Here is a 21697-nt window from a genome sequence, read left to right on the forward strand (position 1 = left end):
TCTTTCCTTATGATAGACATTCAGAAAGATAGAAATGAATCCGCCCGAAAGGAACGAACATTGTAACAATCAAGATATTCAGGATCTTCAAATGTGAAGCCAGCGACCCCAGCCAAGAATATAAATAAAATAGTCCATTACTGTGACAGTTGTGGGAAGGACATCTAGAGATGCGAATAATTTAACCCAACATGCCATTTACAAATATTAGACAACTCAGAGTCAGAGTCCTAAAAAAAGGACTGACACTCACAAATAGACCAACCCGACATGATAAGACCTTCAGGCCTTCCCGATGGCGCAGATGTAGCGTCGTTGTCTTGAGATCAAGGGTTCCGGGTTCAATACCCAGTGAAGGCACATAGCGGTTCGGATCCCACTTTAAACTATATGTCAAGTCCCGATTAGTCTTACTGTGCATAAAGTGGACCTGAAACAGCAAATGAATCAATTAATGATAAGACCTTGACTTTGGCCTTGACCGGAGTGAACTTAATTTTACGTTCTTATTTTGCTAATATACAAACCCACATAAGTAATATCTTCACCTTAGTGTTATTTATGAAGTAATTCAATTGTGCAAAAATGATTATAAAGTGATCATTGCAATTTATATATATATTATATGGACGATTACACCACATGCGGTTACCCAGAAAAACTTCTGGATCCACCTATGAATAAAAATTAACCGAAATCTAAGAATACCAGTAAATTAGAATTAATAGAAATTATAATATAACAGTATTTTCTACTATTTTATATCATTATCATTATGGATGCATTACAATGTCTAGCATAATCCAATAATGGTTAAAAACTTTCATTTAATTGAGAGAATATCGGCGTTCGATTTTATAGTTGAAGTTGAAACAAGATATCATCTTTACAGTTTCATCGAAAAAAATTATGTTAACGCTGTATCTTCCAATGTAATTTTTCAATTGCTTCGCATATTCTGTTAGATCAACATCTCTTGGCACTCCCGGATCCAAAATACCCTGAAACGAAAAGTGTGTCAGAGTAAACTTATATAATTTTATTTGTTGAAGGCACCTAAGCATTACGTTAATATTATGACGAACATGTGTTTGCAGAATATTAGAGCTTGTCCTAGAAGCACATTACTTCGATACTTTGTCTAAATTGTTGATAATCCCTTTACTTGTTCTAAATCAAGCATTATGATTTTGAGAAAACTGTATGAACATACTTTCTTTCAACATTATCAGCAATGCTTGATATTAAACTCTGTTAATTTAAGAATTGTAATTCAATGTTAATAAACTTTCTGGCATGTAACTTTCTTTGTAAGAGCATCATGCAACTTCCTACTGACATTGTGGTGTGACAAAAATGTGCGAAGGCCTTTGGTCATTTGTCCCACATATTGCATTGGTTTCAAATTTAGCTTCCTATCGAACATTTTACACTATACTCATGCGCAAAGTCGATTAATTTAAATCAGGAGATTTTCTTTCAAAACTATGTGCATAAGGAATTTGTAGATACCAGAATCACTTTTGGTGAAAGTAGTTCATCACGTAATCATTTAATAGTGTTTATTAGGCTCTAAGAAAGTAATCAAAATATATGTACTGATGGGGTGAAGCTCATACGAAAGGAAATGTAATATGTAAACTGTAAACACCCTTTAACTTCTCTTGATTTAAAATTCAATAATTTTTGTAGACAAAAATTGCAAACATTTTGTGTAGAATAATATACAAAATACTAAACATGTTAAACAGTAAATAGTGTCATTATTACCAAACTCAAAATAAATATTGCAGCTATTATTTTGCAAACTATCATTCAGAAAATACAAAATTCAGCTACAAAGACTATGAAAAATATTTAAAGTTAGAATTATACAGTACATGCAGAATGTTTTATTTCCACTGGAATAAATGTTATTATTAGATTATAATAAATATAAATAATATAAATTATTATGTAATAATAAAAATTATTAGTTTCAATAACACACTAAAAAACGTTTCCATAGTAGGTTCATATATACAGTATCAGAAAAAGAACAATGTATATTTACATCTAATTGGTTATTTGCTTTGATCAAACTGTTCAAAAATGTTACAGGGTCGTTTACCAGAAATAGCGTTTTCTTTAAAATAACATGTATATACTGTATATGTATTGTGCCAAAATCCACACAATAAACCTTTTAAAAGTACATCTTACACAGAGAAGAACAAGGAGAGGCTCTCTGGAAACCAAAAACACAGAAAATAACATTGGTGTTCCAGCGACAGAAGCAGTACTTTATTTATTTATTGAACACAACAGGCGAATGCCCAATTACAGGGTTCTAATTGCGTTCATGTTTACATTGTTAACATTTATTATTCCATACTTTGAATAGCTTTTTTGAAGATCTCAATAGGCTTGTGAAATACATCTAATTTTGGATCCCTTTCGTAACATCTGTTGTACAGTTCACACATTCTCCTGACAGGTGATTTATTTATTATAATGTTCGATCTTCTGTTACTACAGTACTCCTTTGGATCGTGTCTTGGAGATAGGAACACGTATGTGTATTTGTTCTAGTAGATGTTGCACTTGAATATTATTATTATTAATGATTTTGTATAAGAAACAGAGCAATTGCATCTTCCTTCTTTTGCTGAGAGAACTCAGGTTGTGGTGTTTACAGAGGGAAGTGTATGATTCATATGTGGCATATATGCCTGTTTCTTTGTAAGTGGCGTACCTTACGAAGTTAGACTGTAGCAATTCTATTTTGTGCGTGTACTTTCTTGTTCTGAGGAGCCCATATTTCTGCTGCATATTCTACTTTGCTTCGGACTAAGGCATTAAATATTATTTTCATTATTTCATTGTTCATATACGCCTTATTCATTCTAATTGCGTACTCTAGGTTTCTGTGTGCCTCATTTACGACCCTTTTAATATGTGTTGCAATGATATTTTTGAATTAAATGTAACTTCTAGATCTTTCATCTCGTTAACCCTTTTAATTTTTGTGTTATTCTTTTTGTAATTGAATTCAATTTGCTTTCTGTTGAGCGAGTATGTCATTGCGCAGAATTTTCCTATATTCAGATTAAGATAATTTATTCTGCACCATTTTGTTACTGTATTGATTTCATTTTGTAACGATTTGCAGTCATCAATATTACAAATAATCCTACCGAACTTTAAGTCATCCCTGTATACGAGTCTGAATAAGTCACAAAGGTACTTTGGTATTATTAGAATTGAAAACAACAGAGGTCCGAGGTTCGAGCTGTGCGAGGCTTCAGAGAAAACTGCGAACTCTTTTGTTAAAATTAATTTATCAGATACGTTCTGCTTACGGTCTTTTAGATAGGAAGCAAATAAATCTAGTGCTGGTTTGCAGAGGTCATAACACAAGAGTTTACTCAACAAATGGGCATCATCGATGGTTCCCCCGGGTACGAGTGCGTCGCCGTATCCCATTAGCGCAAGGATCGAGGGTCTGAGGGGCCCCTTAGCGCTCCGTGGTGTGGCGAGAGTCCGTCTCTGACGAGAAGTCACCTTCCCCTAGGCTAAGAGAAGCCAATGCTGCCCGACGCCCTGACCCGAAACTGAAGCGCCGATGCCTGGAAAAGCAGACGAGCTGTCTCCCAACGGACATGACCCGACAACGACTTCTCCTCCTTTTACGCAGACGCCTTGCTAATATTCGATCCGGCTAACCTTTCGGCCCGTTTTATCAAAATTAATCTTCGATTCGGCTTTGTGTCCAAAATTACGGTTGCCAGTCGGAATGTGTTGGTCCTACTAACATATAGAAATTCCAGATAGCCTTCGGGTTGAACCTGCATCTTTTTCCTAAAATCCCGACATCATCCTCTCCCCTAGGATTGAACCTATAGGGTGTGCGAAGTTCTCCCCCCCCCCTTCTAACGTAGGGGTTCCTAGCACACTAGAATCTATATGAAACTCATGCTAATTCAAAATGTGGCCGAGGTTTTTACCAGCTTGTTGGGTTTTTACTCGGTAGTTTCCTTTCACTCTCTTGTAGTCTTTTCAAATCTTTCTAATTTCGACACTTGTAAAAAGTCTTCTTTATCAAGACTATAAGCCAGGAAGCATGACATCAGATGTTCCTGTAGGTATTTCGTAACTAGAGCATGACTGCATATACATATTTTTATTCAGCGAGGTAAAGCTGTTCGCGGAACGTGCCAATACCGCAAGCATCGACTCGCAGCGCCCACCAGTAGTTTCAGCGGTTCAAAGAACATCGCTGTGTGCCGTGTTGTCGCGAACAGCTTTACTCCACTGAATAAAAAATTGTATAAAATCAGTTTTGCAATGTGAATTGACAATCATAATTCATCTTAAAAACAGATGCAAGGAGCTTCAAAACAAGATCAATATTGTATTTGTAGGCCAACCCTATACCAAGAAAAAGTTGTTTGGCAAAATTGAAAATAACGTGTTTTTTTAGAAATTTTGAAAACCTGAAAAGTAAGAGTTGTGTTTAAAACCTTTCTGCCTGTAACCTACTAAAATGTTTTAACGATCGGACAACCCGTTATTGATTTATAGAATTTCAAAGATAACCATTATTTGCAAATCTAAAAAAAACTCCCTCTTTTTGTTCTCATGACGATAAAAAATAGAAGACAAATTCTAAAAAGAATTGACTAACATAAATGATCGCAAAATGGAATAAGATAAATTTTGATCTAACTCGTTTTTATGTAGGTCTACTGGTTAATTTTTAATTGAAATCCAAACTCGAGTATCTATAATTTTTAATCCGATAGTAGGTGTGCTATCGTAGAGTTCCAGTAACCTCATGTGCATGCCATTGAGGGCCCCTAGAAGGCTGGTATCCTATTGGGAGACTAGGCTTATAGGGGGCTACGTTCCACTCTCCAACCTACTGTATTGCCTATTTTGGGGAGAGCAGGAAAAGGTGTTATAACCCTTGCCTTGACTCATCTCACCCAACAGGTCGATAGGAGTAGGAGCTTACCCCAAGTTCATATCTTTCTGGGATGAAGCCTGCTCGATGGACAGATTCCGACAGACGGATAGATGGATACACGGAGATATACAGAGATATACACTGAAAGCGAGCGCCACGTATAAGGACTCTTGCGTGATAAACTGCGAGAGCGAGTTACCGCTATGTAAAATAGTGCGCTCGTAGAAGAAAGTCAGGAAATGTGCATTCCACCCTTCGGAGCAAAAGGCAACCGGGAGCATTTTATTTGCTACAGCTGTAATGAAAGAATGTACGTATATACGGAGAAAAGGAGGTTTATAAATAATATGCAATAAATGTGGTATCCTCATGAGACGTTCTTTACTGAACAATTTCCATTTCTATCTCTGCACTTCAATCCCTGAAGACGAGTGTGACGCTACGATAGCTCCAAAGCCTATACTGAATTCTCCTGTTTGATATCCCGAGAAAACCTCTTCATCATTCGCCCCCAGGAAAGCTTCAAGAAAGAATAACATGGTCGGCGTTAGTGAATATTTATGAACATATTGAGAAAGAAAATTTCATTATAGACGTTACGTCCTCCGAACTCACCTTCGGCCTTGTACAACTATCCTCTTTGGTGAAACCCATTGCTTCGAATACAATCGCATAAAACGTTCCCTCTCTGTCTTCGCCGTCATAGCACAGGTAATGTATCAAGCTTTCTTCTTTCTCAATGGTGGTGTTAACGACCTTCAACTTCATCTGAAATTAGAATTGCTCTAAAAATGAACTCTTCAATCTGATTTTAGAAAGCTTCGTTCTCAACATTGATTTTTCTAGTAAAGTGTAAAGCGTCCACCATGTAACTTTTTTGCGAATATACAGCGTGGTCGAAAACAAATCTACCCTTTTCTTTATTTTCTTTCCAGGTGCACAATGTGCGGAGAGATGTGTAAGTTACACTGATTGATATTAGATACTCCAAGTTTTGATTGAAATACCCGCCGTTCCCATGAGCACAATATGTTCAAGATGGTGCCCACCAAATAACAGAAGGCATTTTGTGTTGTGGAATACGCAAAGACAACATCTGTTATCACAGTTCAACGCAACTTTCCGCGACATTTTGGGGTCGATCCATCTGACAAGAACTCCATAAAGCGTTGGCATACACAACTCATGGGGACAGGTTGCCTATGCAAAGGCAAAAACACCGGCCGTCATTCGCATGCAGAGGAGATAGTGGATAGAGTTTGGCAATCCTGCCAACGCAGCCCCATGAAGTCAGTTCGGAAAGCGAGCCGTGAGTTGGCATTCCACCGCTCAACAGTCTGGGATGTGCTTCGTAAGCGTTTGAAATTCAAGGCTTACAAACTGCAACTTGTGCAGGCACTCACTGAAAATGACAAACAACTTTTAACTGCCATCAGTGTGGACATGTTGGGATTCCTGGAAAATTATGATTTTGGGGACAGGATAGTCTTGGCAAAGTAAACAGGCATAATGTTCGAATATGGGGTTCAGAACACCCTCGGCGAATCACTGAGCATGTTAGTTATTCTCCAAAGTTGAACGTCTTTGCTGCCATATGCAGAAGGAAGCTTTATGGGACATTTTTCTTTGCAGAAAGGACTGTAAGTGAACACTCGTATCATGACATGCTCCAGATGTGGTTGATGCCACAACTTGAAGAGGACTAAAGAGATTTCATTTTCCAACAGGACGGAGCTCCACCCCACTTCCATAATGACGTGAGAGGGTATCTGAATGAACATCTCCCACAGCGTTGGATAGGTGGCACTGATCTTGATGATAAAGCATTCTTGAGATGGCCCCCGAGGTCTCCAGACATACCACCATGCGACTTCTTTTTATGGGGCTTTGTCAAAGACAGAGTCTTTGTCCCACCATTGCCTCGAGATCTGATGGAGCTGCGAGAGCGGATTACAGGAACATTTACTGCCGTTACAAGAGACATGTTGATTCGAGTATGGGTGGAAATGGACTATCGACTCGATATCTGCCGTGTCACGAAGGTCGCCCATATTGAATCTTTGTGATGTAGGGGAAAAAACTTTGATATATTACCTTACCTTTGGTATATTAAAGATTCTAATATCACATTAGGGGGGGCTAGAATATTTCTTTCAAAATGGTACATTCTTTTTCAGACACCCTGTATATTTTTTAAAAACTTTATTAGAGCAGTTGAGAAAATTATGTACATCAAATTACAATCTAAAATTTTTGTGTCAATTGAAGGAAATAAGTGCTAAATTTAAAATTATCTTCTCCTATTTTGACTCTAAAGAGTAATACATTTTATTTCTAAAGAACGCACCTCTATCCGAAAGTAGGGTATTTTGGAACCGTCAATTTCTTTCAAGAATACTTTCGAATTTCGTAGAATATAAATGGTTATAAGTGAGAAGAAACATACATTATAAGTGTGCCAGCCGGAGGGATAATTTTATTCGTAATATATTAAGTGTTACAGAATGTGCATTATTTAAGTTGAAAATTCATCCAAAAATTGTTCATATATTTTTTGAACGCTTGTACTATATTACTGTAGTTCCAGGTTTATCCCACACTTCTTGTTCAATACGATACAAAGTTAATTTACTTACCGTAATATTTTCGTTCAGTTCTATGTCAAGTTTCACACCTCCAGTTATTGTCCACATACAGCCTTTAGCAGACATCGAAAGCGACTCAAGGCTCATTTTCGGGTCATCACATTCGCATTCTTCTATTGTTTCCAGATGGAGTTTGATGTCCTTACACTGATGAATAAATATAATTTCAACTTATTCATCACTGATCTCAATTGTTGAAGGGAAGTGATGCCATTTATATAATAAAAATCTATCTTTCCCTCTCTCACACAAACAATTCAATTCAAAGTAAACGAAATAAAATTATGATGCAGAATGTTGTTGGATAAGATTAAAAATTGCAACTCTGATAGGGAAAACAATAATTTGATATTGAACATAACATTTATAATTAAACATAATGAAAGCCGCTCCAGTGGCACATAGGAAATGAAAAGAAACAATAGTTAAGGAACTTATATTAGCCTTCAACACGTGATACATGTGGTTCTGAAATAATACATTTATTATTTATTATTGTAATTATGGCTCGGAAGTTGATGACCAAAAAAATCTTTAAAAATGACCCATACAATAACCTTAAAATTCTTTAAAACTCGACACGTTCTTTAGTCAAAAGAAAATGATTTAACTAAAAGAGCAATAAATTCACATGAAAGACTCGAAAGCATTCGCGTGATGGGGTAATATCTCTCTGTTAGTTCGTCAAATAAAAATCAAAGTTAAGTTTGCATTAAGAAAAAGGAAGTCTATTTTACTTCTTTGCAAACTAATACTTATGTGCCTAACATATAATCCATGTCACTCAAAGAAATTAAACTTCTTTTAATTCAACTTGATCACTCTATTCAAAAACCGATTTATTTATTTACATTTTACTTCGGATTACCGCTAAGCACATTTCCCATATCTAAACATGTACTGTACATAAACTTACATTTTTAGTACATTATTATTAAAAGACACTATCAATATTTGTAATACTAAATAGTTAAGCCACAATTTCTAAAAAAATATAACAATATATATCCAACTGTAAGGTTAGGTTCACAAATCAAAGATTCCAAACACTGAGGAAAAGGAATTTCACAGTTTATAAAAGTTTTATAAAATGTCTCTCTTTCTTGTGTGTATCTATTGCACTCAAATATGATATGGTGTATATCTTCCAGCCCTGGCACATATCCATGGTAACGGTTTAAATTTCTGCGTGCGATGACGTGTAACCGGCCAAGTGAATGCATCACTTCAATGTAAATTCATGTGAAATGACAGAACAACAGTGTTGCAGTATGCAGATATTAAACACCAGAACAAGAACAATGTCTAGATGAGGATGTGTACTACAGGCTGTGGAAAAGGAGATGCGATAGCCACTAACGCCGTCAAACGGTTCGGCGGGAACTTTACGTCACATACCATGAAGAAGTAATAGGATCTGAGCTGATTATGTCCTTTTCGATTAGTCCACTCAGAATTAGTTCACTTCATCAAATGATTTACTAAATCTCATCAATTTACATTGTCGAATTCGTTATTTGTGTTCTTTTTGGTTTAGGTTCAACATCTTCTCCGAAGAGAAAATTATGCTCATTTCTTTGTTTTCTTTGTCCCTGTACATCCAGGGTGAAGGAAGTCAGAAATAAGGTGTGTTATATACAGTGTACACCTATAGATTGAATTGTATCTTCTCCAAATATGATAGAAACAAACTACCGGAGAACTAAGTGAGGTGAGTGTACATTTATAGCCTGAGTTGAACGGAAGAGGAAGAAGATGTGCGGGGACTTTTCGACGAAGGTTCTTTTCCTTGTGGTCGCTCTTATAAGTAAGGGGAACTCTGATTTGTCATTCATGTATTTTATCACTTCTTCATGGAAAAACAAAGTAAATTTATCAAATATAAATACAAACAAGTACCGTTTAATAAATAACTAAAATAGAATGAAAAATTTGCAGTTTGTATTTTTAATGCTTTATGTGAATATGTAGGGAAAAGCGAGAGAAAATTATACACCAATGGCGAAAGAAATGTAGGCGAATTGCCCATCTCCATTTTACTCCAGTCGGTTTTCCCCAATCTGGTGATCACAAATTGAAATAAGCAGAGGACAACATCTGCTTTCCATTATTTAAAACAATACAGGATGTATAATAATAAAAAAAAATAGCGATGGACAATTTGCCTACTATTACGTATCTATCTCTTCAAGAATAAAAATACATCTAAATTTAGAACCACAGTAAAGAGCTTGCTAATGTAACATTTATTTTATAGAAGATTATTTGGGTCACATTTTCCATTAAGGAACATTAACTTTCAAACTTTTTCTTATTATTACAAAATACACTACATTACTTCTTAACTTTCTTAAAGTATTATTGTTTTTACTAATTTAATAGATATGACTAGACTATAGCTTAATTTCCTTGTATTCAATATTAGACATTAATATTATTGACATATCCCATATCATAGTGAAATTTATACTTGTATGATCAAGTGAATAGAAATCAATGAATTAATATTTGTAGTTGGCTGTACGCCTTTAATTTTGTTTTAAATTAATGTTTCAAGAAAACTATATTTCTGCCCTGAAGGAAACAAGTATTGACGGATTGAAAGTATTCCAGTCGAAATTTATGTATCTTTACCATTCGTTTAACTCCATTACATGCCGGGCCATGAGTAATTATCGTTAGGAGCGCACAATTCCTCCACCTTTCTCCAATTCATATTTCATATGATTGTTAAGGACCACTGCTGCGGGGCTTCATATCGCAAATTAATTATTCACTCTATCAATTGTCACGATTAATACTACTGTTCATTTTCATTAATTTCTACATAATTCCCACATAGGTATGTGGATGAGTTTTAATAAATATACCTTGTATGATCATCTTAAACTTAACTTCTGACATGCAAATGAATGATACTATCATTGCTTCAAATGTTCAAGTTATGTGTTCAAGTTATGAAATATCAAATTTATTGCGTATTTGCACGGCATAAATATATGATTAGCGGATGAGAATGTGATATATTTTACATTTTATAACAATTAACAGTTTGCCAGAAACATAAGTGGAATGCAAGTATCATCATTTGTTAAAATAAAAACAAACAAACATGGCACAGTGAATTTGTCTTTGCTGTGAAATGTATTTAATCAAATCATCGTTCATCCTCATCATCGAGCATGAACTAAAGAAGGGGCGTAAGGGATAACCCTTTCACCCAATTCTCAACCTTACATCCACGAAGTGCATCCTGGACTGCATTTTGCAGACTAAAGAGGCTCTGGCACAGGCTCTGGTGTCTGAACCTACGGCCAATATAATCCTCGTAGGACTGTGTGTGTGCTGTACTGTGTTTCGTCCTTATGTGATGCACACAAAATTTTAGAATCACTCACTCACTCTAAACTAAAGAAATATCACAACGTAAAATAACATAACAACACAACTTCAGCAAATGACTTCCCTACTTTTCTGGATCCCGAGCAGTCGGTATTAATTCTTTACGTTTTCTACATTGCAAGTGTCTGGAACTTATCGGAAATTGTTATTTTCATTCCAGAAATGCAAAGACAATCACTTAAGGTGAAAATGACGTGTAGAATTTGAGATTTACAGAGCCTCGGGAAATTTCAGAAATTTCCCGTCCTGAAAATTTCCCGACTAGTCGAGAAATTGCGATTATTTCCCGTCCCGAATGTCGGGATTGAAAAAAAATTCCCGTTCCGATCAATAATATTCGGTCCCGCAAAACAATAAGTACCTATCGATATTTATTTTCAATTTGTCTGAAGCCACAAAATGTAAATGGGTGTAAATGCTCATTTGTGTACTCGATTTCGTGTGTTCAGTTTCTGGCATGGTTTCCTACCTGCATAGTGCAACTCTAGCTCATAGATTTGGAATTCATTTCATGGATAAATTCACCTTTTACCGTTGTTTCGTAATCACGAGTAAACGACGGATTGGCCCAACCTATACTTCTAATCCCTTGATATCTTCCTTGTTGCCACATGTACAGTTTGGGTTTTGTACAATCCGGATCTTTTGTAAATGACTTTTAGTAGTTGTATGTCCTGACCTAATACGATTTAGTAATACATTCCTTGTACCTTGAACTTTTGTAAACCAAGGCCTGATTCTATTGAAATTAGCTATCCTCTGATAAAAGCTGCCTGCATTTTGAAATTCACTTTTGCACCATTCCTTCCAGTTTTCCTTCAACTTTTTCTTCACCCTCGGTAGAAGGTCTGTGTACCAGGTTTTCAGCTCCAGTACAGGTTGAATTACCCTAGCTTGTTTTGCATACAAATCTGCCATATCATTTTCTAAATTTTGACAATGTGCTTTAACCCAGGTTAAATTAATTATCTTTTCCCTGCTCCTTAAATTTTATAAAGTTTTTACACAGTTTATAATGTATGGGGAGCATTTAAATAATAAATCGTAATTGGACTGAATTGAATATAATACAAATAATAATAATTCAAAAACCGAGCCCGAACTTCCAAGACAAGGCAAAACACACCCGTACTTACAACTTACAAGTATATACAGGTTAGTCACTATCCTGACATTATCAGTGATAGGTAAATTACAGAAATTAAGATTAAAGAACAATAAACGTTTGTACAAGAGGAATAAATATTAGTGCAATGGGAACGGACTTGTAAACATACCTAAAAATAATTCCGCTCTGAAAATGAGACATTGATATTTTCATAAATTACAAGATACTCCATAAAACCCGTTGTTTGGTGTTTTAAACTACTGAAGCAAATGCATGAAAGAAATTAAGTGCTAATTTAGTTTTCTTTATTTTTACTTCAAGGATACATAAAATATACCGCAAGGGTTTTTCTGTATAAAGTTCTCCTTTCAAACTGGGCCTTTCACGATAGTCGACCAGCATCTGAAAATACTGTTGTGTTTCGCGTACATCAGTTTAGATCGTTTAAATATTGTGACTGAATTAACTTTAAAACCACAGTTTGAAGCAATAATAGAGGTCAGGAAGGAAACCTCAAAGTAGGTTTCACACAAAGTATTTTAAGTTATGTGGACGAGAAATAAATTTATCACAATACATTTTTCCGTTAACCTTATTTTCGATTAAAGGCTAACTTGCTAAAAGGACCATGTCAGGATATAAGTTATGCTAAGAAATGCATTTAAAATTCACGAAACAACAGGGGAGGAGAAGAAAAGCCTCAAAAATGAAGAAACATTAAATAGAAGCGGCAAAAATATTGAAAAGTGACCTAGAAACAAAAAAGGCCGAAAAATAGAAAATATGGAAATATAAATAATGTTTCCTTGTTCTAACTGAACGGAAACGAGCTAATATCAGGTTTAATATTGTTCTCAAGGCTGAGAAAAAAATATAATTTTTAATCAAATTCCGAGCTATCGTATTAATATTTATATTTTGATCATAAAGGACACTTGTACTTCAAACTAAGGATCAAAATTCCTGAATACAATGCGGCTGCAGTTGCTGTAGCAGTGCGTACTGCTTTGCTCCGCCCACTCGCGTTCTCCCCTTCTCTACCGTATGCTCGGCCTTTCTGCACAGATTCCCTAGACAGATTATGAAATATTATAATGGTAAGGCTAATCAAGGATATCAATATCGCATGAAGTTTCTCTCTTTTTTAATTTTACGACTCATTCAGCTTGCCAAACTGCATTTCATACTTGTAATGGTTTCAAAGATATCACGACATTAAAAATGTTTCGATTGATGAACTTCAATTGTTTGATAGATTGTTGTCTCTTACGGCAAGAGGGACGGTTTGGTTAGTTTATGTTGTGTTTATGGACCCACTCAAATTTCCTTCTTATAGCTCTTGCAATCTATACAACAATAGTTGGCAACGACTAAGAAAAGGAAGGGAGAACACAATAGTCTTCAGCACTTACCGACTAGTCCCCTAAAGTAAGTTCGGTTTAAGTGACACTTAAATCAGGGGTGCCCACGCGCCTTCGTCATGGTAATTTTTTGGGGGGACAAAATTTTATACCAATTCTATATATCTTCACACAAAAATGGGGGATCGTATCGTTTGATTGACTTGATATTGGTTTTTAGTTTTGGTATTTATGTTTAGTTTTTCTACCTACCTGTGGGTGATGGCGGCGATAGGCTTGAAATGATACGCCACCTCTTATGCCTTTAGAATCGCTTTGGATGGAGGGGGTGTGGTATTCCCATAAATACAAGGTTAGTCGAGCAGACAAACAGTGCAGAATAAGGTTGACTAACAATGAAACGGGAAATGTACGAAATTTCCCGAAGCTCCGGAAATTTCGAATTCTAAATGGTAGTGATCCTAAAGTATCTAAAATAAACATATATTCCTTAAATATGTCTGTATTATACAGTGATGCAACCACAGGGGGCAGGGGGTCATCCCCCTCCCCAAACCTTCGACGGAAGTCCATTCTAGGATGGCAAGAGGGGGACAAACATTGACGGCCAAGGACACCTGCAGGGGGTGGGGGGCACAGAGGAGCAATTACCCCTTCAAATTTTATGCAAATAAAAATTCATTTTGTAAAATTTTCTTGCTTGCTTCGCTCGCATTGTCTTCTTTTCTTGGTTTCGTAAAATTCAGAGCTGTAGCTAGGGGCGGCGGGAGTCGGCCGTGGGCGCCGAATGATCTAAAAAAAGGTTGTAAAAGAGAAAATGCCATGGCGTCCAGTGAAGTTATTTGCGCCCTATTAAATCAATATTGTTTTCAATTGCAAATATTGGATCTGAAAATTTTCTTGCTCGCTTCGCTCGCATTCTCCTTCTTCTCGATAATTTAATGTATTAGTAATATGGGTTGTATATTTGTACTGAATAAGCTTTGAATACGTACACAATTTAGTGTTAGCTTGTTGCATATGTATTTTCTATTTTATTTCGGTCCATGTTGCATATGTGTAAAACACAGTGGCGGCGATCGGGTCCCAAAACTTGGGGGGGGGGGGGTAAGGTGCCAAAACTAGGTGGGCAAAGACAGTATATTTCCCTTTGTAGATAAGATTTAGCATAGTGCGGGGGCAAAAGTGGCGAAAATTGAGGGCAACAGCCCCCCTCGCGCCCCCCTGGTAAAACATATGTTGTACATGAAAGTTACACATGTATCTTCGGAATGCATTTATCATTAATTTTCTGCCATTCAAAAATACAGTTTTTGTGCTTGATTTCCATTATTAGCTAATGTGAAATTGACGGTGTTGAAAAAATATTTCAAATCGTTTGTTCAAAACAAATTCTTTAGCACAGACTTCTACCCCCTTTTTGCTTAATTTATGAGGATAATAACGTCATTGATACTACTACTACTACAGCTCACAATTACTGCAGATAATTCTAGTGTCTAGCATACCACTAGGGGGATGGGTTCACATATGAATTTTTGGTACGATTGGGATGCCTAAAGATGGAAAATATTTGATAAAATGTCATAACTCTTTGCTTTCTCTGTGTTATCACTCCATTTCCAAGATACCTTGATGTAAATGGAAAGTTATTGATAATTTTTAATATTGTGACTTTTACTATCAGAAATGAAAGTCACAGTAATTTTGATATAAATTATTAATGTTGATGATAATAATTATGATTATAACAATTACAACAATTAAAATTTATCAATATTTTAATAATTTAATTAACAATTTGGACGGGATTGAACACCATTACATTTTTCCTTCCACTGGCTATTTGCTCATAATTAATGTCAATATACCTGACTTGAGAACTGAAGTGCGCAGCTGTGAGAATGACACTAGACATCCGAAGACAGTGAAAGAGTTCATGGAGGAACCTGGGCAAGTGATTACAATGCCAGAATCGATGGCGTGGAGAGACACAGGAAAGATGGAAGCTGGACAGACGCAGTGAGAGAGTGTCTCAAAGTGTCATTTCCCGCCTGTAGATTCAGTTCCAAATGACGGGACATGTGTAACGAAGGCAAGGTCAAGGTTATTTGTGAGCAACAACAGCAAAAGACAACGGGCATCAATTGTTAACAACCTTTTCAAACAGAAGACAGAATGCAACGGAACTACAACATTCCCTTTTCACAGCAACAGGGTGCAGATGTCATCTCAAACTATCTGCAATCGCCTTCGTAAAAATGGCCGCACAACACCGTGAAGTTTTCAGTCCGTAGTAGAAACTTCGCTGAGGAACATCGTAATTGGCCACACCGAATGGAGTTGAGTGCTGCTCTCCGATGAGTAGGGGACCGGGGTTCAGTTTCCAGCCTGGCAATAGCCGTGCCTAATGTTTAGGGAATGTGGAATACACAGAAACCCTGCTTTTGTGTAAGAAACATTCTACAATGGAGGTGCTGGACTGATGGTATGGGCTTGAATCAAAATTGTGGGACGTGCGGACCTCCACGTTATCCAAAATTCCAGTTTGATGAGATTCTCAGACCTCTTTCTATGCTGTGCGCAGATGCAATTGATGATCGTTTTCTGTTAGTGCACAACATGCCAGAGGACATGACAGAGCTCTTGTTAAAAGCATTGTAGGTAGGCCGATACCTCCCTCAACCCTTCTAGAGCTGAAGATTGTCCTAAGTGAAGAGTTTTTAGGAATCCCCCAAGCTCTTCTCGATCACCTCATCCAGTCCATGCCACAAAGATGTGTTGGCCATTCAAGATTACACACCATACCAGGGGCGAGCTACTGCTATAACCATACCCGTCTCTGAGATATTCTATTGCTGCACATTACTCTATCGTGATGCACATCATGTGAACATTGGGCCAAACGACTGTAGCGTCTTCCTGTTACATCTTCTAATCCATACTCTACCGTATCTTCTCTCTGAATGTTCTTTCAGTCGCATAAACATGGGATATACAGCGTGTTTCAAAAAGAATATACGTATTTCGCATGCATATATTTATTAAACTTTAAGACATACGAAGATGAAACTTGACACACATACTTACGAACCTCTCAAGTTCAGATTACAGATGTTCAATATGTCCTCCAGAGCAGTGACACGAACAATATCACATCGATACTCAAATTCCTCCCATACTCGGGCAAGCATGTCCTTCGTCACTGATGTTACGGCAGTACGGATCCGGTTCTTCAACTCTTCCAGGTTCTGTGGGAGTGGTGGTGCATAAACATTGTCTTTAATGAAACCCCACAGGAAGAAGTCACAGGGTGTCAAATCCGGTGACTGTGGAGCCCAGCTGATACATGCTAAGTCGCCAGCTCCTTGACGACCAATCCAACGGATCGGTAGAGTTTCATTCAGATAATCACGCACTTGGCGACTCCAGTGATGGGGGTGCCCCGTCTTGTTGAAAAATGAAATTGTCTTCGTGCAGCCTCGGAAACAACCAGTTTTGAAACATAGAGAGATACTGCTGACGGTTAACCGTGTTTCCATCAAAGAAGAATGGGCCGTAAACAGATGATCGGTATATCGCGCAAAACACATTCACTTTGGGCGAATCTCGTACATGTTCAATGAATGCATGTGGGTTCTGTAGGCCCCAAATGCGAACATTATATTTGTTTACCTGACCACTGACATGAAACGCAGCTTCATCACTAAACACGATGCGTTATGCGAAAGTGTTGTCATTGTCAATAGCATCAAGAATCTCGTTACAAAATGCCACACGTTTGCGTTTGTCATCAGGACGCAGAGCTTGTAACAGCTGTACCTTGTACGGCTTCATAACCAGCCGACGCCTCAAAACACGCCAAATTGTTGTTCTAGGAAGTTGTAACTCCCGACTGGCACGACGAGTTGATTTTGAAGGGCTACGTTGGAAAGCAGTTTGAATTCGTGCAACATTTTCTTCAGGAACACGAGGGCGGCCAGGACTCTTTCCTTTACATACATATCCTGTATCTACAAACTGTCGATACCATCTGCGAATGTTCCACCCATTCGGAGGATCAATTTGGTACCTCAACCTGAAACGTCTTTGCACTGAAATCACGGAATTGCACTTCTCAAACTCGAGAACACAAAATGATTTCTGCTGCGGAGTAGCCATTTCAAACAACTGACGGTTACCAAGCAAAACAAAACACAACTGACATCTAGCGGCTATATATAAACTAGACTATGTATTCGTTTCTCTAATAGCCGAGCCGGGCGCAGCGATCGATAGTTTGAACAAAATAATACTTTGTAATAAGTATATTCTTTTTGAAACACGCTGTATATGGTTTTCATGTAGTTATTTCTGTTCCTCTCTTGATCCCTCAATTGTTTTGTGCAGCGTACTTTAAAATTGAGATTCTTGCTAATAATTCACCCATTAAGATGTTTCATGCCCCAGAGAAAATGAATAATAAACCATGCCTAATATATCAAAGAAGAGGGCAGTGGACAGCAATGGGAAGTCAATTTATCAGACGAGGTACTATTTGGTCGAATTATTGTGAGAGGACAGAATCAGAATCTTCAAATGGGCCTTCTCTTAGAATCTTTGTCATGGGTCTTAGCAACTCCGAAAGATATGTTATGAAAGACAAATAAATTATGCTTTAGAGACATACTTTCAGAAAAATGTTATCTCTCCTGGTGGTATGGCTCTCATTCAGAGAGTGAAAGAGGAGGAGTAAAACTTTGGTGAGGTGGTTATATCTGCCTTCTCCATGTCTTTGCGGGAAGGAAATAGGAGTCCAAGAATTGTAATAAAGCGAAGGAAATTGCTAAGTCACGTAATGAATAAAGCAACTCTCATTCTATTTCCTGTCAACGAGTGTAGGGAACCATAGCATTTTGTAAAACTTTTGAATAAAACACTGTTCGCGAACTGTGGAGACATATGAATGCAAAATCGCATCTGAAGGGAGCCCCAAAGTACCTTATCTCAAGCCCGACCCTGTGGCCGAGTGGTTAGCACATCGCGCTGCGACGCCAAGGGTCCCGGGTTCGAATCCCGGTCGGACTTGGTTGTTTGTGAATGTCCATTCATCAATTTCATCATTTCATCACTCATCTCCATCTTCGCAAATTAGCCAAGAGGCACAAAACGCGAAGTAAAATAAACTAAATCAATCAATCAATACCTTATCTCAACAGTACACAAGTAGTGCTTGCCATATGCGCCAAAATCTCCCGTATATTATGTGAATGATTCGGGATGTCATCTATTCTGTGCAAATAAGGTGAGATAGCTTCCACCTTGGAAGAACTCCCTCAAGAAATATGCCTAACGTGCGAATTATCAAGGCACTATAAGCGAGAGATGTCTTCTGAATGATCCATGTACACATAGTCCAACTGGGAGAGGATAACATTTAAATAACACGATGGAGCAGTGCAGCTAGTAATAGAGTGGATGGAGTGGCAGCCAGCACCTTAACCTATGTTAGATCTAGAAGCTTGCAAAACCATTAGGAACTTCAAACTATCAACGTATGTGTTCTGTCAAGGTAACATCAAGTGCACTGACTAGCGCAGACTTCCCTCATGTAATACAATGAGTGATGACACCTATTCAGAAGATGATGATGAATGTTAAATTATAACATACGTGCGTATGTAAGATTTAATAACTCTTGTTATTGAAAATTTAAAATAAAAATTACGCATTTAATCTATGTCAGTATATAAGGAATACCATAATGTTTTATTATTATTATAAGGATTCAATTAATATTATTGCACTGAATAATTATAATTATTGCAAAATGATATTCAATGTAATCAGTTTGTTGAAATTAAATTTATTTATTCAAATATTGCGATGAATGAATATGCTAGTTATAAAAAATGTGAAAAACCATTATTTTTCGGCTATGGTTACAAATTCAATAATATTATATAAAAAGCAAAGAGTTATGAAATCCTATCAACCATTTTACATCTCTAGGCATCCAAATCTTGCAAGAAAATCATATGAGAATCCATCCCTCTTGTGTGGTACCAATCGCCTAAATTTCAGGTTCTGGCTCATGGACTAATTTTGTGAATATAATGTACAATTTATATAAACTTCTTTATCACATATGTGCAGCACGTAATATTTTTTTGTTCTTATACTGTAATAGCCTGTATGTATACCATAGCTTGTATTATATTTTCATGTATCTGACGAAATCCATACCCATGCAAAATGGGTCAACGGATGAATAAAGATTATGATGATTTGTGATCGTAGCGCTAACTTACAAGTGTTTAGTGTTAGTGTGAGTGCATATCAAGAAGAAGAACATCTGGCATATTCAAACAAAATAGCTGGAAATAAAGCCGTAGTTAGTCAATGTGAGTATACACAGCAAGTATTTTGTTTATTATTTGGAATATCTAGAATTGTCTGGTAATAATCTCGTCTTAATTCACGTATTGAGTAGGATCTTGTAAACCATTGAGAGCCGACAATCAGAGTTCTTTTGTGTAAATTTAAAAAAAAGTAACAAATGTTCGTAAGCATAATAATGAAAATTGTAAAATATATAAAAGAAGATTTTCTTCGTTTGAAGGTGACATGTTTAGCGTGCCGAGCTGCTGCATCTGTGAGAAGAAATATTACACTGATTTCCAAGATTCGTTTACAATAGTGATGTTACTCTGACACATGCAACGTAAAATGTGTCACTTACCACTTTAAGGTGAAATCACCCGGATATTTACGTACTCAAAACATGCGAAATATGTACATAAATATGTTGCAAAAATCACTAAAGTATAAAAATATGTACGTGTATTGGCATATGTAATAATATTTTTGTAGCCTTATGTAATGTTTTCATTTTTCACTTCAAGCGAATTCAGTAAGAATCAGTCACTAATCCTGGAATTAACAAAGGTTATAGACCAGAAACCTTGCAGCAGTTGTGAACAAGTTACACACGGACATTTGATTTTCATGGCTTGTAACTAAATGAAGTGAAAATAAGGTGATAGATTTGTTGCATTCAGTTAAAAATTGCAAATGGTTTAGTAAAATCATAGTTTCAAAGATTTTCCTACAGATATATCTGCATTACTTAATGAAAACTCGAAGAATTGCTCAATTACCTGATTTAATGTCTAAACGGAAAACATGTCATGTAAAAATACGTAACGCAAAATTCAGGTATTTCTTTTCTAACGGTGTAATTTGCCGACAATTATATTTTTCCTTGGCTACATACAAAGGAGAAAAATATGCAATTACGTATAATTGTGTACACTATTGCTAATCAGCTAACTACTGGTTATCTATGACAATATTGAGGAGGAAAGCAAATGACACTTCTGAGCAATAATTTTACTCACTAGAGTCTTGAGTTTCTTTATGCACAGATAGACTAATCAGCCATCAACTAAAAAATAACATATGCCAATGCATCTTAGCATAAAAAAAAACTTTTACTGCATTCCAGTGGAACTCCTTAGACCTCCAACCCCTCTAGAATCACACACAAGATATATCCATACATTAAGCAGAACTCAAATCTGAAATCTCTGACAATTTCCTCACAGATGTCAGAGGAGAAATTGAAACAATGAAAAATGCAATGGAATAGTTAGTTACCTCAGCAAGAAACACATCCTCAACTGCCAAGACATTTGATTTTATGAAAAGCAGTGCAAAAACTGAAACAGTGATCTTGTTGAAAATCATATTGCTGTGATAGAACTCTATCAACTGTCCTCTAGTCAATGCTGTGGAATTTCGAAACATTCATGGGAGAATGTTTGCCTGTAAATATTGTTATAAATAGTATAAGTATTGCGTTTTGGACTGGGAGAGCATTTTTATTGTTCATATTGTTAACATTCGCAACATCCAGGAAATGGCTATCCGTTGCAATATGCTGTTGTGCTTTTCTAAGGCTTATATTTCCTATGCTGCTCGGGTTTCAATTACACACACACGCAAGCAAGCAATAAATACAAGGCCATGAAAATAGGAAGCTAAGCGGAATTTTGCTGGTCCTGACAATAGGTATTGTATTATGCAATAATCTAGGCATGATCTGTTTTAAAGTGACCTTCAATAATAAGATATACTATATAATTACTGTGTATTTTACACCTTCCTCAGCAGTAGATGATCATATGTATTTCTATAATTTGTTCGGAAGCAATGAAAAATTACAAGGTAACAATATTATTATTCTTGGTGA

The 21697-nt window shown here is 36.6% G+C and overlaps 1 protein-coding gene across 1 annotated transcript; it reads right to left on the reverse strand.

Annotated features, from left to right (window-relative positions):
• Nucleotides 1-731: 731 nt before the first annotated feature.
• LOC146000087 (uncharacterized) lies at nt 732-21261 on the reverse strand. The gene is made up of 4 exons (XM_083137418.1): nt 21103-21261; nt 7585-7740; nt 5564-5716; nt 732-1001 (listed from the first exon to the last, which is right to left on the reverse strand). The coding sequence occupies exons 1-4, from the start codon at nt 21250-21252 to the stop codon at nt 828-830; spliced, it is 633 nt and encodes a 210-aa protein (XP_082993544.1). The 5' UTR covers nt 21253-21261; the 3' UTR covers nt 732-827.
• Nucleotides 21262-21697: the final 436 nt, after the last annotated feature.

This window comes from Lepisma saccharinum, chromosome 16, assembly GCF_977018435.1.
Source record: "Lepisma saccharinum chromosome 16, izLepSacc3.1, whole genome shotgun sequence".
NCBI classification, from domain to species: domain Eukaryota; kingdom Metazoa; phylum Arthropoda; class Insecta; order Zygentoma; family Lepismatidae; genus Lepisma; species Lepisma saccharinum.

Bases quoted from the DNA above. Each gene is read 5' to 3' on its own strand.
- LOC146000087 (XM_083137418.1), bottom strand. From the start codon at position 21,252: ATGTTTCGAAATTCCACAGCATTGACTAGAGGACAGTTGATAGAGTTC. The intron at 7,741-21,102 runs GTAACTAACTAT...TTTATTCATCAG, and splicing joins AGGATGTGTTTCTTGCTGAG to TGTAAGGACATCAAACTCCA. The intron at 1,002-5,563 runs GTGAGTTCGGAG...TTTTCGTTTCAG, and splicing joins ATAGTTGTACAAGGCCGAAG to GGTATTTTGGATCCGGGAGT.